General features: G+C 24.5%; 1 protein-coding gene across 16 annotated transcripts in view; it reads left to right on the top strand.

The window, feature by feature from the left end:
• LOC127283362 (catenin delta-2-like) overlaps positions 1-24655 on the top strand; it is a 76542-nt gene extending 51887 nt beyond the window's left edge. For 3 of the 16 annotated variants that reach the window (XM_051308166.1, XM_051308167.1, XM_051308163.1), the window contains 19 exons: positions 2345-2659; positions 3557-3634; positions 4471-4536; positions 6581-6622; positions 6706-6835; positions 6971-7256; positions 7369-7494; positions 7635-8257; positions 8367-8754; positions 9758-10071; positions 10205-10508; positions 10604-10742; positions 10977-11100; positions 11722-11817; positions 22352-22476; positions 22569-22793; positions 23089-23224; positions 23334-23463; positions 24499-24655. In XM_051308166.1, coding sequence (XP_051164123.1) covers positions 3603-3634; positions 4471-4536; positions 6581-6622; positions 6706-6835; positions 6971-7256; positions 7369-7494; positions 7635-8257; positions 8367-8754; positions 9758-10071; positions 10205-10508; positions 10604-10742; positions 10977-11100; positions 11722-11817; positions 22352-22476; positions 22569-22793; positions 23089-23224; positions 23334-23463; positions 24499-24584 — 3372 coding nt within the window. In that variant the 5' untranslated portion in view covers positions 2345-2659; positions 3557-3602 and the 3' untranslated portion in view covers positions 24585-24655. Of the gene's footprint in view, positions 1-2344; positions 2664-3556; positions 3635-4470; positions 4537-5159; positions 5190-6580; positions 6623-6705; positions 6836-6970; positions 7257-7368; positions 7495-7634; positions 8258-8366; positions 8755-9757; positions 10072-10204; positions 10509-10603; positions 10743-10976; positions 11101-11721; positions 11818-15208; positions 20289-21753; positions 21775-22351; positions 22477-22568; positions 22794-23088; positions 23225-23333; positions 23464-24498 lie in introns of those variants that run through there. The other 13 variants (XM_051308168.1, XM_051308164.1, XM_051308174.1 and 10 more) reach the window with 11 other exon arrangements.
• Positions 24656-25997: the final 1342 nt, after the last annotated feature.

Here is a 25997-nt window from a genome sequence, read left to right as displayed (position 1 = left end):
ATAAAATTATTCAAAAGGGGGGAAATTTCCCAACCAGTTCGTTGAACGTTCTTTTATAATCTAACACACTTGTTTTTTCGAGAATGACCACACATTTTATGTGGTATTCGTGTATAAACGTAAACATACGATATTGGCTCATTCATTGAACATATATATATATATATATTAATGCATCCAGTAGCTTTTACACGCACAAGGTAGCCTTTTAAATGAGCCGGAAAGAAAATTGGGTCCCTGGTCGCGAGTCCTCAATTTTTGTATAACGTAATAAAAAAAAAAAAAAATTTATATGATCCAATTCCCGTTTATTGCAACACACATTTTTAATACCGCACGCTATTATTCAATTAAAGATATGCTTTGTTCTTAATTTTATAATTTATTCATAATTTTTTGTTTTTGAATCGTTAATAAAATTATGTTTTATTATGAATTTTTATATAAATCAATATAATACCGTAATAAATTATAATTAACTCTAATTTTTACCAGTTATATTTTTTTTAATTTCACAAAGCTGAAGTACGCAACGTTTATATAAACGATTTTTAAAGAAATAATTTTTTAAAATGAAAAATTCTATAATTTTTTTGCCTAAAAAAATATTTTTTTTATAATTTGTTGATTATAATGAAAACTACAAGAAATATTTTTTAGGCTTAAAATTATAGAATTTTTCTTTTTTAAAAAATTATTTCTTTAAAAACCGTTTATATAAACGTTGCGTACTTCAGCTTCGTTTAATTTCTGCTAAAAATTCGATATAAAAAAAAATTCTATTGTTGCAATTTTTTTTTTTTTTTATTGTTATCTCGGTATTTTTTTCGATTCGTACCTGTGATTTCTTATTTATAGTAAAATCTATCAATTTAGTGGGATAAATTTATGTTGTTTGAAGGGAAAAATAAATATTCATGTTCATCAAGAAATTTCCAATATATATTGTGATTGGCATACAATGGAGGAAAACTTGTTGGAAAGAAATCCCTGTTAGGGAAAAGTTTTCCTTTATTTTTCCACTTTTTTTTTCTTCTTTTTTTTTTTTTTTTGATGGAAATATTCTTTAGAGTTGTGCTTCAGAAACTCCTAAAGCCTAGCCTGTTACCGTTAGTTTCGTCGATGTGGCGACACTGATATCACAAATGACATAAAATACCAGATCTCGAGGCGCAATGACAGTCACTTTTGTGAGAGAAATTCAACTTCTCTCCTTTTTTTTTTTATTATTTTCAATGTAAATTTTAGTTTCGTATCTTGGATCTCTAATTTAATTATTCCAAATTATGTTGTTTACTCGAGTTCTTGTCTCAGGCATCTTATCCATTCAACCCTAAAAATCTTAAAGAATGACGCTCTAATTAAATGATCTTATCAGTAAAAACTAGTTTTTTTAAAAAAAAATTGTTCTAATAATTAATGTTTTATGGAAATTATTCTATAGCTTATTATTATTATTATATTTATTTATTATTAATTCATTATTAATTATTATTATTATTAATTACTTTTAATTAATTATTAATTAATTAATAACATTCCATTAATAACAATTAATGGGAGTTTCGTTAATGACTTTGAGTTTTATTTTCAAAATTAGAAAAAGAGAGAGAGAGAGAGTAAGTGAAAAGGTGTATTCATGCTGTGGACTTACGTGACTGAAATAGTACGAGAATAATCCCTTTAAGTTCGATTCTACAAGCAAGTTAATTAACGAAGTTAACTTTGCTGACGATAGTCTGTGAAACTATTGTTGAAGTAAACAGAGAAACATTTTCAGGAAGTTAAAGTATCGCTTTACATCCAAGACTAGTTCAATATTTGGTGCAGTAGATAACGAAAGAGTAACGAAGACGCGATATTAAAAAAAAAGGAGAAATTATATTTCATCTTGCATTCCAGATTTTTTTTTCAAAAACATATATAATTTTTTTTTTTTTTCAAATTACAGTAGTTCTATTTTTGCTTCTTACTTTTTCTTATAATTTACAAAATTGAATGTTATTTTATATATAGTTATAAAAATAGAAAAAAAAAAAAAATAACAGAGGAGAAAAAGAATAGTATTTCCGCGTTGCTCGTGTAAGCGAGTCGAATACGAAACGTCGCATTGTCATTTTCGATCGGATAATAGTATAATTAAGTCATCTTCCGGTTTATTATTCCAAAGGATTTTCTAGCCCCTTCCGAACAAAGAATGATCTCAATCGGAAATGATCACACACACATATTCTATTTATTTTTATTATGTATAAATAATTTATTTTTGTGTTATTTTATTTTTATTTAAATTTATTTAATTTTTTGAAAAAATTATTAATTTATTTTTTTTTTTTTGTTATAGATCATCTCTTTTTTTGAAATGGAAAAAAAAATGGAACATGATTAAATTTGATTTATCGACATTTACAACGTTTCATATAGTGAAATATTTTATAAAAATTGAACCGTCATGCATGACAACCAACAAAATCTATCACGACGTCCATTAAAATGTCGCATTAACCGTCTGGAATCGATTTGAACGTCTGTGGATAGTAAAGAACTCTCTCTCTCTCTCTCCCTCTCGCTCTGAGATAGAAGAGCATTAATTCGATAACGATTACAATCTTCGATCGTGTCTTCCGGTGGAAACCGATGAAGTTAAGTCAAAAATAAAGTAGGTAATACTCTTTCACTCTCTCTCTCTCTCTTTCTACGAGTTTGAATTGACTCGTTGATCGTAAGGGCTATGACCTAATAGAGCTTCAATTACATTAGATGTCTGATCAATTGAAGATTATTCATATATAACTACCATCTCGGATGTTTCATTTCCTCTCAAGGGAAAATTATACACGCATAATAGACAAAAAAAATAATAATATTTAATTGAAACTTATAATTATAAAATGGCAATATTTTTAAAAAAACATATTTTTAATAATAAAAAAAATAAATTATTTATATGTAATTTTAATTAATAATTGATGTTAATTGATTAATTCAAAAATAAATGGGATATTAATTTTTCAAAAAATATTCCCTCAAAATTTTCATACGATATTTGATACCAATTAAGAGCTTTAGTAAATTATTTGATATTCAATGTTTAATATTTGATATTATTAGTACTAATAATTACTACTCTTGGTTTACAATTTAATGAGAATCTATATAGACAGGTATATAGTGATAGTTAATTATTTTTATATTATAATAATAATTGGAGTGTTGAAACTTGTTGGTTAATTACAAATAAAAATATTTTAATTGATATTTAAAATACAAATAAAATATTGAATTATATTACGAAACTAAAAGAAAGTTATTTCTTTCAAATAAATAATAAAAAAAAGACAAATAATTTAATAATAAATAAAAAATAAACTCTTTTTTCAATGTTTGAAAATGATTTTTGATTTTCTAAAAAATAAGAATTAATTAATTTTATGAAATAAAATAAAAAGTTTCTCAAGCCAATAAAAAGGGGAATTTATATATTATATAGATCGATGATTTTACAAAGAGCCAAAAGAACTTTTTTAATTGATGTTTTTTTTTTTTTTTATTGCAGGTGAATTTGTCCGATAGCTGAGAACAACAGTCGAAGGTCAGCTGGTATGTCAAATAATCAGCTGGTTGACTCTTGTTTGTGAGTATAAGATATTTTTTTTGTTTTGTTTATTTTACTGAAAAAACAATTTTTTTTTGTTTTTGACAAGAATTTTTTTTTAAAAAATAATTTTCGTAAACACCTTCAAAGTGTTTTTTTTTTTTTGTATATATATAGATATTTTCTGTCCAATATACGTTTTACAAAGCTTTCATTTCTGTCACGTTTGCTGATTCAACTCTTTGTTAAACTCACATTTACATTTAAAGTAAAAAAAAGAAAAGTTCAGTTTACAAAATAATCGATGACCTGAATATTTAAAATTTTTCATTTTGAGTTGATGATTTTTCGTCAATTCATTTGAAATAAAAAAAAAATCTTTTCATTTTGAATTGAAGGGATTTTTTTTTATTTTAATGTGGGTAAAAATAAAAAAAAATATTTGCTACTTTCTTTCCTTTTTTTTTTTTAATTAAAAATATGACGAAAAATTAATTATTTTTGACATTTTCAAAATTAAAAATCCATGGATTTATAATGAATTTAATTAGCATTGAAATAATTATTGAATTGATTTTTTTTTAAATTCGTTAATTTTGATTGGCTTGTGTCGTATGAATGTTGGCGTACTCTGACTCTACGTTTCGTATCAAATAATTACGACCGAGTCGTCTCGACGTCTGATCAATAACTACCCTGAATTAAAGAGTTAAACTAATTATTTACAAAAGTCACGGGTAAAGAATACTAAAATGTGAATGGAATTGTAAAATTGAAAATTTAAATGAAATTAAATAATTCAAAAAAAAAATCGATAAAAAAAGGGAAATGAAATTTATTTAATTAGTTTTTATTTTTATTGTGAAAAAAAATAGACTGGTGAATCGGCGGATTGAGCAGAGACAGGAGCACAATTTTACACGAACTGAAATAACACAAAGGTGATTAAATTAAATCGTGATTTGTTCCTTTTAAAGAGTAATCGTGTTCCTTATTTTGTTTTTTTTTTTATTTCTTACCTTAGATGGCTCATGAATCATTCCTTGTATACATTTGTTAGTTCAAGGATATTTTAATTACTTTTTCCTAGGCCACCTGGTTTTCCTCAGATTAGAATTTTTCATTTTATTTATCGGCATTTCATGTGTATCAGCATGGTTGTTTTAATCTCTTTTTCTCTGCATGGAATTTAGTGATTAGTTTTTATTTCTACATTTTAGAAAATTATTTTTTCTTTTTAATTGAAATAAAAATACACTTAGAAAATTATTTTTTATTATCTCTGATAATTTTAATATAAATAAAAAAAAATGTTCGTTTTTAACTTCTCTAAATTCGCTTTTAGAATTATAATTATATGTAAATTAGAAAATTTTATTTCATTAAATTCCGTGAAAAAAAAAAATTCTATTTTCTGAGTGTAAGAGAATTTTTTTTTAATTATCGTCGTTACTCCTTTGAAACAATAGTCTATATATAGTTGTCTAGCAATTTATTGTAAAGGAGATTAAGTATATTTCATCTGGATGATGAGAAAACTGATACCTTTTCTTATTTTCTGCAGCCATTTCTGAATTGTTGGAACTAAATAGAGGTATTACGAAAAAAAAACAAGAAAAATAATAATAAATGTAAAAACAATTCCCTAGAGTCTCTCAACGTTGTGTATATATCTATATATCACTTAAATAGTATCATGTATCATTATAAAGATCTTACTCATCCTCTGTATCTCTTTTGAACTCTATAAATTCAATCTCAATGATGTAATTTCAAGTACTTTAACTCGCCTACTTCAACTATTAGACCATACACAGTAAATTCTTGGATTTTCCATTTAAAATTACTATTTATTTATTTAAAAAAAAATTTCTTTAGAAAATTAATTTTTTTTAATTTGTAATAATTTTATAAATATTCTTTAATAGAATAATAATGATTTATTTTCATATTGTTACGTATAATTAAATTTGGTAATTTTATTACTGAAACGTGACTTAGAAAATTAAATAAATTATGCAAAATCGATTAAAATTCCTGCTTATTTCATGAGTATTCAAATTTGTGATAAACCGAAGGTATATAATGCAAATATTTGCAACTGTACAATCTGTCAAAAATGCAGCATAAGCTTCTTTATAATTAATCGATGCTTTATCACATTCGATTACAAAATTGAAGGCCAATATTGCAAACAAGTTTCTCAAGTATTATATGCTAATTAATATTCTCTTATAAAGTTTCTATACATTTAATTAATTTCAAAATATTATTAATGAATTATTTATAATTGTCAATTTTTTGATGGTTCACTTTATAAATTAATAATAATTAAATTTATAAATATAATATAAATTTATGTAATATAATATAAATTTATATAATATAATAAAAATAATTATAAATAATGAAAGTTAAAAAATTAATTGATAATCATTATTATAATATTATTGATTGAATTTGTTTTGAATTTACAATTTTTTTTTTTAGTTCAAATAAATAAAAATAAAAAATAGAGGATAGAAAATATTGAAAACGACTCTTCATGTGAAAAGCACCGCATGCTTTTGTAGTGAAAATTGACTTGAAAATTGTAGTGTATTATAATGTTTCTACTAAAATATCTTAAGCTTGATGTTAGTTCGTGGAAAATTATTATTATTGATTATTCAATTGTTTAATATTTTCTTTGAACTTGGAATTGAAAAAAAAAATTAGCAATTTTAATTATTGAGTAATAATTAAAAATTCTTTTTGGAATATAAGAAAGAAATTTTAATATTTTTCTATAGAAATGAAATTAAAAATTTCTTTATAAATTTTATTTTTAAGAAATATTAGAAATAGTTTATGATTAAAATTAATTTTAGAAAAAAATGGAAATATTATCGCATTTTCATTATTAGTAGAAATTTAGTCTTTAATGTTTAATTTTGTTTAAAAAAAAACTGTATTTTTCATGTTTTTCTTTCTTTCTTGTTACAGACGCGTTCTTCAAGAAAAAGGCCCCGACATGCCTCAATATACGTAAGTATTTTCTCTCTCTTTCTTATGTGACGTAATTTCTTTTTTTTTTACGTAATTTAATTATTCATTATTATTTTATATAGTGGACAAGGCGAGACTGACTACCATGGAAGCAATGGTCAGGCTGATACACATTCCCTGCATTCATCGCATTTATCAGTTCAAGATGATCCGCTGCTTATACGAACTCATAAGCAGCAAACCTCACAGCAAGTGCGTATATTAAATTTTCTTTTTTTTTTATTTTCTTTCTACATTTAAAAATTGTAATTTAATAATTTATAATAATTATTATAGAGTAATTAGAAAAAAAATACTTTATGAATTATTTAATTATTTTTTATTAAGGTGACAACAGTAACGAAAGTTGTACGAGAAGTTTCACACATGGATCCGGATCCAGGAGCCGTCAGTTACATGTCAGTTCCTTTAATGTCACAAGAATATCAACATGCCGATCCTCGATATGCTGCTGATCCGTACATGGTCAGTTTCGATCACTATGATCCATATCTTGGTTATCCACCTCAACCGGGATATCCTGGACCACATGGCATTTATATGCCACGATCACATTCCCCTCACAGCCCTCATAGTCCTTCGGAACACAGTCGAGCATCTCCTACACCACACGGTAAAGTTTCATTAAATTTTTTTTCTCGATATTTTGCAATAAAAGAAAAATTTTTGATTTTACAAAACTTGTAAATGAAGTAATTTTTGATTTATTTTGCTTTTTTTTATAGAATATTTACGAAAAGGAGCTCCGTATGTTGAAAGCGGTTACAATGATATAGATCCTGGATTAAATCCAGCCTTGCAGGATAATTATCGTATTACACCTAGTCCGGGTGGTCCTGGAGATCAATACGGTATGTGTTTCTCAGTTTTTTCTATTTACGCACATTGATTTCATTGTTTTCTGTTTAAAAATTAATTTAAATTCATTAGCTAATTTATTTTAAATGTAAAAAAATTTATTTTATTTTCTAATTTTAATTTTCGTTGATAGATGAGGGAAAAGTGGCCTATGGTTATGTGTCTCCGTCCCCATACGGTCCAGTTGCTTATGGTCCGAATGTTGGAGTGGGATCAGTGCCAATGCCAGCTGATGTTCCTGGTTATGAGGAAGGTCATCCTGTTCCATTGAGCGGTGGCGTTCCACCTGGTATGTTTGAAGATGAATTACATCTTCAACGACTTCAATCACGACATCCAGTTGTACCCGGTATGGCAAGTCCATTAGATGATGATCAAAAATCATTAAGATGGCGCGATCCAAATTTATCGGAAGTTATTGGTTTTCTGAGCAATCCGAATAATATAATCAAAGCGAATGCAGCTGCATATTTACAGCATTTATGTTATATGGACGATCCAAATAAACAGAAGACACGCAGTTTGGGAGGTATACCGCCATTAGTACAATTGCTTGATCATGATAGTCCTGATGTTTATAGAAATGCTTGTGGAGCGCTTAGAAATCTTTCTTATGGCCGGCAAAATGACGAAAACAAACGGGCCATAAAAAATGCTGGCGGTGTACCAGCATTGATTAATTTATTACGTAGAACATCAGACGCTGACGTTAAAGAACTAGTTACTGGTGTATTGTGGAATTTGTCTTCGTGCGAGGTAATGTGACTTTTTTTATTTTCCTTTTTTCAATTGTAAAATTGCTAGAATGTTTGTTTTTTTTGTTTAATTTATTTTTCCTATTTTAATTATTCTTTTTTTGTCGTAGGATTTGAAGCGATCGATTATTGACGATGGAGTGACAATGGTGGTGAATAATATAATTATTCCACATAGTGGTTGGGATCCAAGTTCTTCCAGTGGTGAAACTTGTTGGTCAACTGTATTTAGAAATGCATCAGGTGTCCTAAGAAATGTTTCGAGTGCTGGTGAATATGCGAGGAAAAAATTACGTGAATGCGAAGGTCTTGTAGATGCACTTTTTTATGTTGTACGATCGGCCATTGAAAAATCGAATATTGGAAACAAAATTGTGGAAAATTGTGTTTGCATTCTGAGAAACTTGAGTTATCGATGCCAGGAAGTTGAAGATCCAAACTATGATAAACATCCTATTCAGTCGACTGTGCAAAATAGGGTAGCTGCTCCAACTAAAGGTGTGTTATTTATTTTTCCAATGCATCAATTATTTGTATTATTTTTTTTTAAATTAACAGTTTGTTTATGTTGTAAGGAACGATTCTCATTAGAAAATTTGTCATTAAAAAAAAGAAAAACAATCACTAACAAGACAAGTGATTGAGCATTTTTGAATATTGTTTCAATTGAAAATTTATTTGTTTAGAAACTAATCTGTTTTATAGAAATTTATTTTTTAGATTATTTGTTAAAGAAAGGAGCATGGAAAAATTGATATTGAGTTTAGAAGTTGAAGTGCTGTTTCTTTTTAATGAAAATGTAGTAAAATGTTTTTTTGAACAAATTTTAGTAAATAGGTTTAGTTTTTTTTTGTTTTTTTTTTTAGTATTTTTGGCTGTATTTAATTTAAAATTGAATTTAGAATTTGAAAATGAATTTTAAAAAATGTCTTGGGGAATAGTGTTCCAAATAAAATGATTTTTGAAAAAAATGTGTCTTACATCGACACAAAAATTAAATTTTGTTTCAATCTTTTTAGCGTACAGTTTGTGTCAAGGTAAGACAATTCTGTAATTGTAGTGTATTTTTTTTCTCAATTTTTCCTTAGTAATGTATTTTATCGACTGAATTTCATTTTTAATGACTGGGTGCGTTGATATTTTTATATATGTGCTTTTATTTCTTATTGATTTATTTAGCAGTATTTTTGATAAATGCTTCAGCTAAAAAAAAATTTTTCTTTCTATAATTTAGATATTTAATTTTTAAATTCACGTAGATAAGAATATTCGATATTTAATGTTTTTTAAATAAAAATTATCTTTTTCTAAGGTTTCTTTATGCTTTTATTGTATCAGCTTTTGAGAATAATTTATTATTTATCTAGATTTTTGAATTTTTATAAGAAAACAAAATGAAATTTTGCAGGTTTTCCGGTATATATATATATTTTTTTTTAAAATGAAAAATCATAAATATAGAAGAAATAAGCTAAAATATTTTGTTTTTGTTTGCTTATAGGTGAGAATTTGGGTTGTTTTGGTGGAAGTAAAAAGAAAAAGGATGGACAACCCGTACAGAAGGAAACAACAACTGTGAGAACAACGTCACCGCGAACAGAGCCTGTTAAAGGTATGGAATTACTTTGGCAACCGGAAGTAGTACAATCGTACTTGAGCCTTTTACAATCGTGTTCGAATCCTGAAACTCTCGAGGCGGCAGCTGGAGCTCTACAAAATCTTGCAGCTTGCTATTGGCAGCCCAGTATTGAAATTCGTGCTGCTGTTCGAAAAGAAAAGGGACTTCCTATTCTCGTTGAACTTTTGCGAATGGAGGTTTGTTAATTATTGTTACAAATAATTGTATTTTTCAAATTTTTGAAAAATTAAAAAAAAAATTTATTGTAACGAAATTGAAATTGAATTTTATTTTATTTATAAATGAAAAAATTCTTTTCTTTTTTTACAGGTTGACAGAGTAGTTTGTGCAGTTGCAACAGCACTTCGAAATTTAGCAATAGATCAACGTAATAAGGAACTTATTGGCAAATATGCATTGAGAGATTTAATTCAAAAATTACCATCGGGAAATAATCAACATGATCAAGGAACAAGTGATGATACAATTGCTGCTGTTCTTGCAACTTTAAATGAAGTTATTAAGAAGAATGCTGAATTTTCAAGGTCCCTTCTTGATGCTGGAGGTGTTGAAAGACTTATGAATATCACTAGGCAACGACAGAAATATACGCCACGAGTTCTTAAATTTTCTGGTATTAAATTTAAATTAAATTATTTTTTTACTATTTGAAAAAACAATTTTTTTCACTTGTTTTAAAATGAGTTAAATTAATTAATTTTTTTTTAGGACAAGTACTGTACACAATGTGGCAGCATCAAGAATTAAGAGACGTTTATAAAAAACACGGTTGGAAAGAACAGGATTTCGTGACAAAAACAGTTGCTGCTCGAAATTCTGGACCTAATTCACCGAATAATGCAAATAGGTATATACTTTTAAATCTAATTTTCTTTTTTATTTTCATGTTTTTTTTTTATATCAGATTATCTTCTTTTAGTTTCGTGATAGATTTTTTTTAGTTTCCTTTTATTTAGTTTCAGGACTCTGTGCTTTATAAATTTTGATACGCAAACTTTTGGTTTAATTTAATGTTTTTTTCTTTTGCACAGAGTCCTAAGACAATTTTTTTTTAGATAAATTGATTCTATGTTAAAATTAGTTATGAATGCAGCACTCTAAATCGACCAATGGCAAGTCAAGGCAGCACCAGGTATGAAGATAGAACCATACAACGAGGCAACGCTAATTCCAATAATGTCGGACGTTCCACCATTTATCAGTCTGTAAGTAAAGACGAACTAAAGTAATGAACTTTAATTATAATTAACATTTAGTCGTTGACATTATTCCGCAAAGGATCTTTAAAGTTCTACTTTTAAAAAAAATAGACAAATAGTCTTGTAGTTGAATTTTACAATTTTTAAATTTATAAACAAAATTTTATGAGTGGAAAAAAAATTCTCCTTGTATTGTTGAGTATCGAAGAACTTTAACGATTGGAAAATTTATTAACAAATTGTTACTCGTCGAGACATTTCACATTATTAACGGATAATTAATTGCGCAATTAATATATTATTAATTAGTATATTATGTAATTAATAGAATACTATGTAATTTATAGTACATTATAAAATTAATGTATTATATATATAATAGTATTCTATATATTTAATAAAATACTAAATTAATAGTATGTAATACACTATATACTAAATAATTTTAATAATAGGCATTATTATCTTTTATTATTATCAAGGATTTAATTCCGCTTTTATTCAAAAAAAAGAAAAAAAATAGCGCGAATTTAAACAGAAAAAAGTGCAATATAAACAGTTTTGATAAATCATCAAGTTGATTTGAGAGAACTTGAAACAGAAAATATCGATCTATATTTTTAACAGCAAAACGAGGAGATCGCAATGTCTGATATGCAGTATCCAAAACAAGGAACACACGCACCACCCGCTGGAGGCGTTTGCGTATTTCCTCCCAACCCAGTAAGTCACTAGACTTTAAAAAAGAAAAAAAAAATCGATTTTTTGCGCAATTATCAACGTAAAAAAAAACACACTAAACACCAACCAAGCTTTTTTAGGCACTATTTGCTTAGAGCGCAAAAATTAATTATTAATCTCCTTGAAAAAAAAAGAAAAAAAAATTGCAATAAGAGAATGAAAACACAAAGCATTTGTTATTTACATTTTTAATAATTCAATGCTCTTGAAAACGCTGTAAAATTTTGAAAATAACAAATATATATATTTTTTTTTTTTTTTTTGAAAATTAAAATATTAAAAAATATTTTTCATGAAATATTTATTATTAATTATAAAATAATATAAAATAATTTATTATTTTTTCAAATATAATCAATGATCAATCAAGTTAATTACTATATCGATAATTAGACATAGATATTTATTTGCCAAAAGTCGAGTTGAAATATTCATTTAATACTAATGAGATTAATTATATAGTTAATTAATTAAAATAATTATTGTATATGTAATTAATTTTTTTTTTTTATTTTCTCACAAGTTGAAATAAATATTGTTTCGTTGCTTTTCACTAACACAATCTTCTAATTTGTCATGCATGTATTTTAAATTGTGAGATTATTTTTTTTAATGCTATTTGGTATTTTCAAAAAAAAAAAAAAATAATAATAATGAAGAGAGAAAGAGCATTATAATAAAGAGCTTGAAAAACATTGAAAGTGACACTAATATGGGATGATAAATCTTTTTACATGGTAGCAATGTGTATCGCACTAATCGAATTTTGCAATTTGCATGATCGAATAATATACAATTAATTAATTAATAATATTAATTATAATATAATATAAATAACACAGGAATGCATTTAAGGACTAAAAAGAAAATTGTCTTTTTTTTCTTTATCGTTTTTCACCGTAATTTTTTTTTTCTATATATTAACATTATACACAAAAATAAAACTAATGTATAGAATGATAAATTTTTATAAAGGATACTAATTATACACCAACATTTACACGAAAGTATTATTGATACGATATATATGTTATTTGTTTATATGATACTCTATCGTAAACTTTGATGAGGCAAAGTTTAAAAAAAAAAAAAATACACATGAACTTTCGTGATGAAAAAACGTTTGTAATCTTTGTATGTATACGTGCAGTGATAGTTACGTATTATGATTATGAAAGTGTATAAACTAAGTCAATTAAAGAACAAGAAAGAAAAAAGTAACAACATTAAATAATTGTCATTTATAATATGACAATGGCACTATAAATCGTTTGTATTTGCAAGCATGCACTACATATATATATTTATTGTTTTTGTTTTTATTAGAAAATTGCTAAGAGCATTTCGAAGTTCAATTTTTTTCCCTTAATTAATAATTGATTATAATTAAAGAAAAAAAATTTTAAACTCAATTATACAATAAATGGTGCAATTGTTAATTTTGCTTCATATTATAATTATGCAATAATAATAATAATAAGTTTCACAATAAATTGTGAAAAATAATAGAAAACGAAAGCAATTATTCTAAGCGGCCTAAAGTTTCAGTATTCTGATTGAAGGTTTCAATCCAAGTGGCCTGTAAAATGCAAACGTTGAGTTTTGAGAAAATTTTAATGAGAACTTCGACTCCTCTTAGAAATGCAATATTCTTCCAAGCGCAATGCATGGAAAGTAATAGCCTTCGAAGCTTTTTATTATTATAGAAAAGCTGATAAAGTATGAGAATCAAGAGAGAGAGAGAGAGAGAGAAAGAGAAAGCATATTGACTTAAAAATTAATTTTCATGAGATTTAAATTATACTCGAAAATTTGCACAAGTGCCAAATTGAAAAAAAACTTGGACTTCAAAAATGTAGTTCTATATATATATATATTTGATATTAGAAATTTGTTTCACTCGTTTATATTGAGTTGATTTGCAAATTATGAGACATATTATAAATAATTATATTTACTAACTATAAGAATAATTTTTGCGTAAAGGATAATTTTTAGTAATTTAAAGTATAATTGTTAGTAAAGAATAATTGTTAGAGGAAATTAAGTTTTTTTTTCTTGTTAAAGCTTTAATCTTTTTTTTTTTATTATTATTAAATATATCAGGGTAATTGGTTTATTTTTTTAAACTAATCTACATTTATTACGATTTGAAGGTAATAAATTGATTTTGAACCTAACAAGTTTTTTTCCGATAAAAAAGAAATGATTAATTGCCTAGGGCAAAATTATTTGATTTCAAATATTGAAGTATTTAAAGAACAGACAAATGGATTTTATTATTAATGGTATTTTTTATTATTATTTTAAACTTAATGTTTCAATTTTTTTTTATTTTTTTAACTGTTAATAATTTCACTTATGAAACGAATGCATTTTTTCTGAACTTCCATAAGCCTAACGAAGAGAGAATCTTTTTATATATATATTATATTGTAATTGTGCCAAATAGATATAATGGTAATTACAAATACACATTGACTGGTGTTTGAATTTTTTGTACTATTATAAGCAAAATATCTTCTTCTTTTCGATAATAATATTGATTATGGTAGAATAAATATATATATATTTATTATTTGTAAGAATTATGGCAGCTATTGCAAAAATTGTAAACCAGTGTTATTTACACGAAAATGGCAATAAATTATGGAAAAAAAAATATACTAGATGATATTATTAAATAGTAAAAAAATTTTATTTCACTGCAAAAATAACAGAATTGTTAATATTTTTTAAATATTAAAAATCTGTTTTTTTAATTTAAAAACAAGTTTTTTTTATTAAGGTTTAATTAATTATTATTATTGATTAATAATTTCAAATTATAAATTAATTAAAGAATTAAATATTTGAAGCAAATAATTTGTTTCAAATATAAAAAATTATTTACTTGAAAATTAAGTTTAGAAAATAAAAAAATATTTACTTGATTATGGAATTGATTATTAATTAAATAACAACATTTTTTTTCAGTTATTATTAGAGTGAGCGCAAATTATTTTTGTCTCAATTCCAATCACTTGATACGTTTACATTAAAATCGCATTAGGATTATTTAAATATTGAATTATTAATATTCACTGATAATAATTGTGATAAATTATTATTTAGTTGATTTCAAATGAAATCAAACAAAAATTATTTTTATTGTAATTTTATTTATTTTTTTTTTTGAACATTTTTTCGTCTCGGAATAATGGAATTTTTGCGGAAAAACGTAGCAAGTGCATTGGCGGTGTGTGGCCCTCTTAATTAGTGTGCCCAAGTCCACCCCCTCTCTGCCCCCACCCCCACGTTCACGGTTTTTGTGAAAAAAAAAAAAAAAAAAAAAAAATTTGCACAGTACTAATCGTTGACCTGTGTGTTGCAGCAACCGAAACCCGGTGAGCCGCTGTACGCGCAAGTTAACTTGGAGAAGAAAAAGAAACGTCAGTATGAGCTGGGGGTGGGCCAGGGCCAAGTACAGGGGGCCCCGGTCGGAGCTGTGCAGGGGGTCGGTATCGGAGGCACCGGCACACAATGGATCGGTGACGGTGTAGGCGTGGGTGTTGTGAACGTACAGGAAACTCCTGCTGCCACCGTAAATGTACCCCCGAATTCAACAGCAGTGTCCGCAGGAGACTCCTGGGTATAACACGCTCTCGATATTTAAACAAAAAAAAAAAAAAAAACAATTCTTTCCTTACAATAATAAGGGAGAAAAAAATTTATTAATTGAAAAAACAATATTCTTTTTTGAGCATTGATCCAGCCATAATTTAAAAAAAAAAAAAATCTTATCACTAATATGATAACGATTTTTTTTTTATATGCAAACCACAAGTTTGACTGAATAATTTAGAGATTTTACAATCTTGCATTTTAAATTGATTCTGTGATTTTTTTTTATTTTTGTTTTATTCTCGTATGAGGATTATTTTCTCTTTTTAAATAAGAATTTTTTTTGTTTGAAATTCTATTTATTTTTACTGTAAAAAATATTTTTTTGGCAATTTTTTTTTTTGTTAAATGTTGAATATTTATAAATTTACATATCTTCATATGAGAATTCTTTTTTTTCTATTAAATATCTCGCAGCTATAATCGCGCACCGATGGCTCTAAACTTTGCAGCACAATTCTAAATTAATATATTACATATATAATATATATATGTATTACAAAAATGATACTCCTGCCGAAAGCATGGAACATTTTTCTCGCAGTTTTTGCGATTTTTGTCCGAATGACAAATTATTATTATTATTATTATAATTGATTGAAAAAAAACAAAAAATTGCAAGAAAAACCGGAAATACACGAGTAGATTATAGTCTATTGCTATATTATAAATATATAAAATATAAATATATATAAAAATATATATATTGTATACACAATTATATTGTATAAACTTTTTGAGGCTGTGGGTGTGGCAGAGGATGAATGATAACCTCCGAGCAACACTACTACGGCACTATGTTATTTATAGCGTTTTTTTTTTTTTTTTATTTTTTTTAATATTTAAAGACTCCAAAACAATATCTGAAAATTTGTCCTACTTTTTACAAACAAAAAAATTTTCCTTTATTCAGGAAAATAATTTTTTTCACACATCTTAGAAAAAAAATCCTATTTCATACATTGGGTAAAAAAACATTTTTTAAAAATGCAATTTGTGTAGAAATAATTTTTATATATTTTGTGTAAAAATAAATTTTTTACCCAGTGTGTAAGAAATTTGAAAAATAAATAAATTTTTCGAAAAATATTTGTTTAACACTGATAACAGTATCGCCATTAACGATGTTAACGTCGTAAATACGTAAAAATAAAATAAAATAAATGGATTTTATGACGATAAAAGAATAATGTTTGAAATATTTGAGAATGTCTGAAAAAAATATCACGTGTAAAAGAAAAGTGATAATTATATTATCGTTGTCAAATCGTTATTTAAAGCGAATTAAGAGCCGATATTTGCATAGATTATAAACCCCTGTTCTATTTCATGATTAATATTATTATCATAGTTGACAATTTTCTAGATACTAAAAAAAAAAAAAAAATAGAAAAAGAAAAATAGGAGGCGAGAGATCCAAAAGTAGAAAAAAAAGATTGTATTTGATGGAAACGATTTACATGTACACATATAAAAAATATATCGTCGCACTTAGAATTTAAGTTTCATTTCACAAAATGACGATTGCAAGCGTTTTACTTTTTTGTTTCATATTTTATGCCAAAAAAAAGTACATTTTTGTATTTTATAAATACAGAAAATATTAAATTCTTTTTATACTAAATAAATTTAATTTAAATTTTTAGCTTACAATTTGAAAAAACAAAAATTGCAATCGGATTTTTGTTTTACTGTAAATCGTTCTTTATATATATATAAATATATACGAACTGTAAAAGCGATTTTAGTGTTTAAAAAAACAGCAGTATAATGGCCACTATTATTTATTGAAAAACAAAAAAAATTATATATCGACGCCTCAATTATAAAAAAATAATCACGAATTAAGATCTCGATCCGTTTCATAGTATGAATGAGCCATAAAAATAAATTTCGGATCAATAGATATAAATCCATTTTCTTCGATAGTTAAATTATATTGACTTTCGAAGAAAATTATGACATTCCAAAAAGAAAACGAAAAAAATACAAGTGTAAAATGAAAACAAAGGAAGCCATAGCAGATGATATTACAGAAACTACAATTAAAATTATTTCCGAATTAAAAAAAAAAAACATCTCTCGTAGTTAAATTCGATTCTTAAAATATCAAATAAAAGTTTCGTTATGTGAAAAAAAAATGAGAGATGTTTTTTTTTGTCACAAATGAGGAAAAATGAATTAAGGAGTTTTTGTAAAGCGATTATTGGTAAATTTTTTATAAACATTTTTATTTTCTTTTTTTCTTCTCTATAAAAATTTTGTAAACCGAATTTATATAATTTTTTTACAAAACTGCTTTGAAAAAATTGTACAGTAGACAAAATGAACGCTCAAGAAAACATATTCAATTCTTCTAAGCAAAAAAAAAAAAAAAAAAAAAAAAAAAAGAAAGAAAAGAACTTACAAATCGCTTTAGCAAATTAAGAATCATTCGATATAGTTTCAAGAAATAATATTATTTCTTTCGCCCATTGTACTATAAACATTCGCCTTTCTCTCCATTTTGTCATATAATTTTTTTATTAGGATGTCTCATAAAAAATTAATATATCAATTGAATTAAACTAAACATTAGTTTAAAACAATTGAAGAAAAAATTATTAATTAATATTATAAACAGACGATGTCATTTTATCTGACGAGAATTCGCTAGTTTACAAAATTATTCTTTAGTTTCAAGCTTCATATAATCATAAAGAGAATATTTTTTTTAACGTCTTTTTTCATATTAATATGATAATCTCAGACAATTCTAAAAAAAAATCAAGGCTCTAAAATCACAGGATTCAAGTAATTTTTTACTCTGACTTTTTCAGAAAATTTATTTTTTATCAATATCATAGAATTGTTTTAGAAAAGTTTTATTTCATATATATATATAAATATTTTAAAATTTTATTGCGCATAATAGAGAGTAAAATCTCCGTTATAATGAAAAAACAGTTCAAAAAAAAAAAAAAATTTATATTAATTGAATGCAATTAAATGAGTACTAACTTTTAAATGAAATAATCTAAAAGAAAGTCAAAGAGATATTTTCTATATTAATTTTCTCTTAGCAAGTTTTATTCTTTTAAGTTTTTAATTTCTTGTTAATAATTTATTTTTTTTCTCATAAATTCTTCCAAGAGAAATGAAATTTTATTCGATTAAATTCTAAATGAATTTCGTTGTGTGATAAATATGTTAAAAAGATGAGAAAAACAAAGTTTGAATTTTTTTTGTTTTAAAAAGAGAAAGTCGAGCAGTGCATATTTTGTGAGCTTTTTTGTTTTTTTTTCAAAAATGTATATCATTATAGAGACATTAAAAATAATAATAATTATAAAAAAAAAAGATTTTTGCACACTGTGACAATCTCGAATTATTACGGGGGAACAAATCATTTTTTATTAACAGGCAGCCTAACTGTGTGCACGCTATTTTTATATTAGTTGCACTAGTATTTCTCAAATTTTGAGCGAGTCTTATATTACCATGTGTATATAAATCTTCATTCTCATGACTTCGTAAACATTATAAATATAAAAAAGAAAACAAAATGAAAATGAAAAAGAATTACAAATGAAAAACAAAAAGAAAATCCATTAGAAATGAAAGGGAAACCCCAATATTAATACGCGACGAGTTAAAAAAAAAAATTAACTTTTTTTTCCAATTTTGAAAATAAATTGATTATCATGAATTAATTTTGTTTCAAATTGCTTTTTTTAAATTAAAAGTAAAAAATCTCTTTAAATCAAAGTTTCTTTGAATTCAAAATTTTTTTTTTTTAAAGAAAACCTTTTCTTTGTAACAGAATTTTTTTGGCTTAAAGTAAAAATAATTTATATTTTTACAGAATAATTGGCATATTTTCAAATTTGTGAAAAAAAAGTTCAATTTTTAAGCAATCGCTAAAAAGAAGATAAAAAATGATGACGAAAAAATAAAAAGAATTAAAAACCATATATTGTCATTACGTATAAAATATATGCGTAATGCATAATATAACGAATAGAAAAATAATAGTTTACTGTTCCACATACGCATATTAAATATTAATTAAAAACTGAAGTATAAATAAGCATGGGTGTGCATCATAGATGTATTTCAAAAAAAAAAGAAGTTTCAACACGCATTTAGTATTAATTATTATTATTATTATTATTATAAAATAATAATAATAATACGATAAGTCGTTATTAAATTTTGAATGTGAGGGAATTTTTTAAAAAAAATGAAATAAACTGATTTTTTTTTAGATTTTTGATACATATACAAATATTATAATTGAAATAATTAAGTACGGTTAAATTTTGATCGTGTTTTTTGTGATATTTCTTATTTAACTCTATATGTAAATCAAAATTGTATAATTGTGAAATGAAGAATGATTTTTTTTTCATGACATCTTTTACTTAATAATATAATATAATAAATATATTAATTACCGGTTTTACGGTTTCAATAGACTTCCGTTTTTTGTATAGTTTTTTTGCATTTAGCTCTAGGTTATTATTATTATTATTTTTTTAATTCTTTTTTTAAAAAGCAAATCGTGTAATGATAAGTCGTAAATGACTTTCAAATTAGCCTTACGACGAACATCAATTACTAAATATGTACAAATAAATACTAATGAGATAGTCGTCGTGTATTCAAGTATTTCATAAAAAAAAAGGCAGACTGAACTTTGTAATTTTAACGACCACCTGTAATGCGTGAGATTTCTTGTAACTCATAATTATTACGCAAGGGTATATAAATATGATATATAAATATATAAATATAAATATTATGTTGAATTATATAGATATATTATTATTTTAATTATTATTATTATTGATTATTAATATTAATTAACAAATTATTATTAATAATTAAAAATAGTAATTATTATTATTGATTATTATTATTAATTATTATTATTAGAATATCGACGAAGAAAGACGTTTCTTTTGCACGGCTCATATCGTAGAGAATTTTTAAAGCACCTCTATTGAAAAAAAAAAAAATCTATTATAATTTTTCTGCGAACACAATTTAATGATATTCCATCAGTTTTTCTCATATGGCTCTAAATTGGCCTGGTCAAATTTTTTTTTTTTTAATTTTTTTTCTTTAAGTGAGAAAAAGGACCCTAAGAAAAACTGAAAATTATATCATCGAATAATATTGTTCGTGATTAGCAGTTCTATATCGAATTAGATTTAATTTTTAAGCGAGAGTTTATATCATTATTATTATTATTATTATAATTATTATTATTATTATTGTTATCGACGCTGTACCATGCCTTTAAAGGCGTACTTAAAAGTAATTCAAATCCGACTGAAAAACAATTAAAGAATTTAACTCCGCAATTGTTTTCTTATTTATTATCAAAAATTGAATTTCTATTTTTATTAATATACCACAATAAGTTTAATTATTTTTTACAAAAAGAAAATATTATTTTTTTTTTAAACAAAAAATTTAAGTATAATGAAGAGAACTTTTTTTTTCATATGGAATTTTATTTTGTAACAAAATTTTTGTCGATTCGTGTAAATTGAAAAAAAGGCATTATCAGTGAGAATATAACTTTGTATACTATATATTGTGAAAATCAATTATACTGTACGTTCTTTTCAATCTCGAGAAAATTGCATTTTCGAACATTGCGAATTGAGAGAAAAATAGAAAATTAAATGATTTTTTTTTTTTTCTTTAAATAATATATTAAAAAAAAAGAGAATAATTAACGATTCTTGTGGAAATCAGTGAGAAATAATAATAATAATTATTATTATTATTAAAAATTAGAAATTTTAGGTAATTTTTTTGAAATTAAAATTTTTAAATTCTTCTCGATATTGAAAAAAAAAATTGTTTATCAGTAAAAAGCATCGAAATGTTTTGTGTATTTATGGTGAAGTAATTGAAGTAATCGGTTCAATGGCTCGTGACAGCTGCTTTTTAAGATAAGAAAAATAATATAACAAAACGATTTCTTCTGACCCTATAATTTTTCGTTCTACTTGCAAAAATTGTGTCATTTTTTTTTTTCACTATTAAATTATTTTTTTTTTCTTTTTCAGAAGGTATTTTCAAAATTTTTTCAATGAGACTAGTTATTTTTGAGTAATTATTTTTTTTTTTTTATAAAAAATTTATTTAAACTTCAAAGTTATATTATATTGAGAGGGGGGGAGATAAAATTTTGCAATTTCTATGGGGACACAGATTGTATCATCAGTTTTTCACGGTTCTGTGAATTTTTCTTTATAGGTATAGTGAATCTCCGCCAACGCTCCGGCGCAGTTGAAGCGCACAAATGATTTTTTTTTTTTTTTTTTTTTTTTCTTTCAAAGAAGAAAGTGAATAACCGTAACAGTCTAATAGAAACCACCATGACTGATAGAAACGAGAAAGTTGACAAAAGCCAATGTGAATCAAGTGTGATAAAAAAATCATTGACTAATGCAAAAAAAGATTTACGACTTATTATCGAACAAATTGATCATATTGGTTACGCGTCTCGCGCTTTTTGTCTTTGGCGCGTTTATTCACAGTTGCGTTCAAATAAAATTAAATTTCATCTATCACGCTATTCAATTTTTGGAATATTTGTCATTATTAGCTGGATTCTTTATTATTCAATTAATAATTACATTACATCAATTAAATACGATCGTGTGAGTATAAAAATATTTTTTTTTAATTTTTCCAATTTTTTTTTAATTTTGTATTTTATTTATTAATTTGTTTTATATTTTTCTTCTCTTTTTTTATTGGAAAAATTTTTTTATCTTCTTTTTTTGTTTTTGCCTTTTTAAAAATCTAAATTAATAAAAAATATTTTCTCTTTTTTTAATATAATTTTTAGTGTCTAAAAGATCAACCGGCATTTGCTCAGAAATTTTTTCGTCCTCCAGTGGATTGTTCAATGTGTTTGGACATTCAACAGGTTGAAAGAGTCTCTAATTTGGATCCAATTCTATTTGAAGAACGGTATTTTTTTTCTTCTTGTTATTGAATTCGTATATTTTTTACAAAATTTTGTTTTTCTCTGTGTTTATCAAAAAAATTTATTTTTTCAACAGATTTGCCTATACGGGAAGACCGGTAGTTATAATTGACGGTGCAACTAATTGGACAGCAATGGAAATGTTTTCGTTTGAATTTTTTAAAAAATTATATCAAAAACAACGCGTTAATTGTCAATTTTTTCCATATCAAACGGAATTTAATAATTTGCAAGAATTATTTAATATGAGCGCAGAACGTTCACTTCTTAAAATTGGTACTGAGCCTTGGTACGTTGGCTGGTAAGTTTTAAATTAATTTTTATTTTAAAAAAAAATCAAAATTGAAGTTAAAAAAAAATCAATTAAATTAGCAGCTGTATAAAATATTTTGAGTATTTAAAATATTTACAAATTTTTAAAATTGTATTTGTCTCGAATTATTAAAATAAGTTTAAAAAAAAAAATTTTTTTCTACAATTGAATATATAGGCAAAAAATGTCAATAATATTGAATTATTATCAGATTTATTATTTCTTGATAATGATTTTTGTTTAAATTTGAAAATAGATTTTTAAATATATCTTTTGTTACTAGGAGTAATTGTGAAAAAAGTATTGGTACAATTCTCAGAAAACATTACGATAGACCATATTTTTTGCCCGAAAATGCTGAGAGTGAAAAAACCGATTGGATTTTTATGGGCAGTCCCGGATATGGAGCACCAATGCATGTAAGTATTTTTAATTAAAAAAAAAAAAAAAAAAAACCTTATTTTTTTTTAAAAGCAACTTTAAAATTATTAAATAAATTTAATTTAATATCAATATTATTTTAAAAAGGTTGACGATGTTACAAATCCATCATGGCAAGCGCAAATAAAAGGGAAAAAATTATGGTCATTGGAACCGCCTCGTGAATGTCATTATTCGTGTAATCGTCTTGATGTAATTGTTAATCCTGGAGAAATATGTAAGTAAATTAATTATTTTCTGTTTCTAATTTTTTTTCTTTTTTTTTTTTTTTTTTTTTTATTTTGAATATTTGAAAATTAAATATAAAATCATTTTGCATTTTACTAAAATTAGTTTATATCGATTTTGAATTTATATACACGAGATGAGAGTCATTTCATATAACTCGCGTTATTTGCGAGTTCCTTCAATTTATAATTATTTGTTGAAATATTCATCGATTTCATGTCGTTTCCGGATTCCAATTTTAACTCTTAATCCCTCTCAAGTCCCATGAATAATTAATAAATAATATTCCGACTTGAGAAACCAATATTGTAAACGAGTTCACTGCCTGATGCGCATTATATCAAACTTGCAATAAATTATTATAATGACTTTAACTAGTTTAACAATTTTAATTAATTGCATTAGTTATAATTTTTCCGGAAAGGACGATTAATTTTTTTTTTCCATTTTGAAAAAAGAATGTTCATAGATTTTTTATGATCTTTCTTTTGTCCTCTTTTTTTAATTCTTAATTTATATTTTTTTAAAAAAATATTTATTAATTTTAATATTAATCAAATATAATAGTTTCCATTTTTTATCAGTAAACATAATACAAAGAAATTGAAATAATAGTTTATTAAAAATTACATTGAAAATGATAATTAATAATTGTTTTCCCTGGTGTAATTTTGGATGTGATTTTCAGATTAATTAAACACACATAAAGTGCATTTAATTTTCATAAATTGTCGTTAAATAACTTCCTTAGAATTCAAATAAATTATTAATTTATGGACTATTTAAATATTCAATTATCCATATTATACAACTAAAATTCTAAATTTAAAATTAATACAAAAGATTTATCATTAAATTTATTTTCAAATCATTAATAATTTATTAAATTTCGGATTAATTAGTTTTCTTATTCTAATTTTATTATTAATTATTATTGGTGTAGTAATAATAGTAATTATTATGAAAAATCAATTTATATACTGAGGATTGAGTAAAAAAAAATTTCTTTACAATTCTTTTGCAGTTGTTTTAGACACAAACTGGTGGTATCATCAAACAAAGATCGTTTCTGAAGATATGAGTATCACCATAGGGGCTGAATATGACTAAGTATAAGATAAAAATTTATACAAAGTTGAAAATTTGAAAGTTTAGAATATTATTATAAAAAAAAAGAAAAATTTATATTTCTGTTGTATAGATTAGAATAATAATTCAAAGTATTCGTAAATATTTTAAAATTAAAAATTATTAATTTTTTCTGAATTCTAAACAAATTATTATTTTTATTTTTATATTTATTATTTTAAACAATTAATTAAATAATTAATAAAGTGAAAACTCGAAAAGTTTAAATAATGTTAATAGTAAAAAATATATAAAATTATGTAAAAATTTTCTTTTCTCGGCAAAAAAAAAAAAAAAAAAAAATTAAAAAATATTTAAATAATTGTTCGAAATATTGATTATATGTTACTTGAACGACTGCGATAAGAACCTCTCGTAGTATTATTTTATGTAACAACTAGATGTCTCTCAAATTCTCTTCAATATATTTTTAATATACTTTTTTAAAAATAAAAATCAATATATTTTCGCCTATTTTTGAAAAAAAGGAAAATAATATTTTTTTTTTTATTAATCATTAATATATAAAACGTCGATAAAAAATAATATTAAAATTAATGAATTTATTTCAAAGAATTCAGAACATAATTATTTATAGTTGTAATTAAAATAAAATTTTCATAAATAATTAATTACATTTTATTTCTAATTTACAGTGAAAAAAATTTTAATTTTATTTTTAAAATACAGTTTTTTTTTTATATATAAAATACAATTTTTTTTTATATGAAAAAAAATTGATTTCTTTTTTAAAAATTCAATTTCAAAAAAAAAAAAAAAAGTGAAAAAGAAATTTGTAAAAATTTTTCGACTATATAAATGTATTTCATTTCCTAATTCATGGGCCATGACGTATCTATATATGTAATTATGTCACGTGCCCTGAAATTGTCACGTGTGTGTGTGTGTTATGTATACATAAAAAAGGAAATATATATATATATATGTGAAAAATTGACACTTCGAAAGAGGCACAGACACGAAAAATGTGGAAAAAGAAACGAACGGTCCTTGGCACGAGCCCTTACTTTATAAATGCAGATGGTTACCAGTTGCACCTGGCGCAGGTGAGAGGGAACGTGGGGCCCCTCCATTGAGGGTATGACCCCCCCTAAGTAAAAATCACCCTGGACCTCCCCCCTATTAACATGTGCTAGAAAATCATATGTTGCCCACACTAGCCGATAAAATATAATACAAACTTTAAACCTTATATGTTGAAATGTATGCCACTTTTTTTTTTTTTTTTTCTTTTTCAAATATTTTATTTGATCCTAAAATGAATTTTTTAATTTTTCGATTGTTTCGAAAAAGGCAAAAAAATTATATTTTTTAATTAATTATTAATTTAATTAACGTGATTTTACCCGTAATAATAAAACAGAAAGAGAAAAA

Source organism: Leptopilina boulardi, unplaced genomic scaffold, assembly GCF_019393585.1.
Source record: "Leptopilina boulardi isolate dan_hultmark-lab unplaced genomic scaffold, ZJU_Lbou_2.1 LbouV2_31, whole genome shotgun sequence".
Lineage (NCBI taxonomy): Eukaryota > Metazoa > Arthropoda > Insecta > Hymenoptera > Figitidae > Leptopilina > Leptopilina boulardi.
This window is presented reverse-complemented; position numbering and strand designations above follow the sequence as displayed.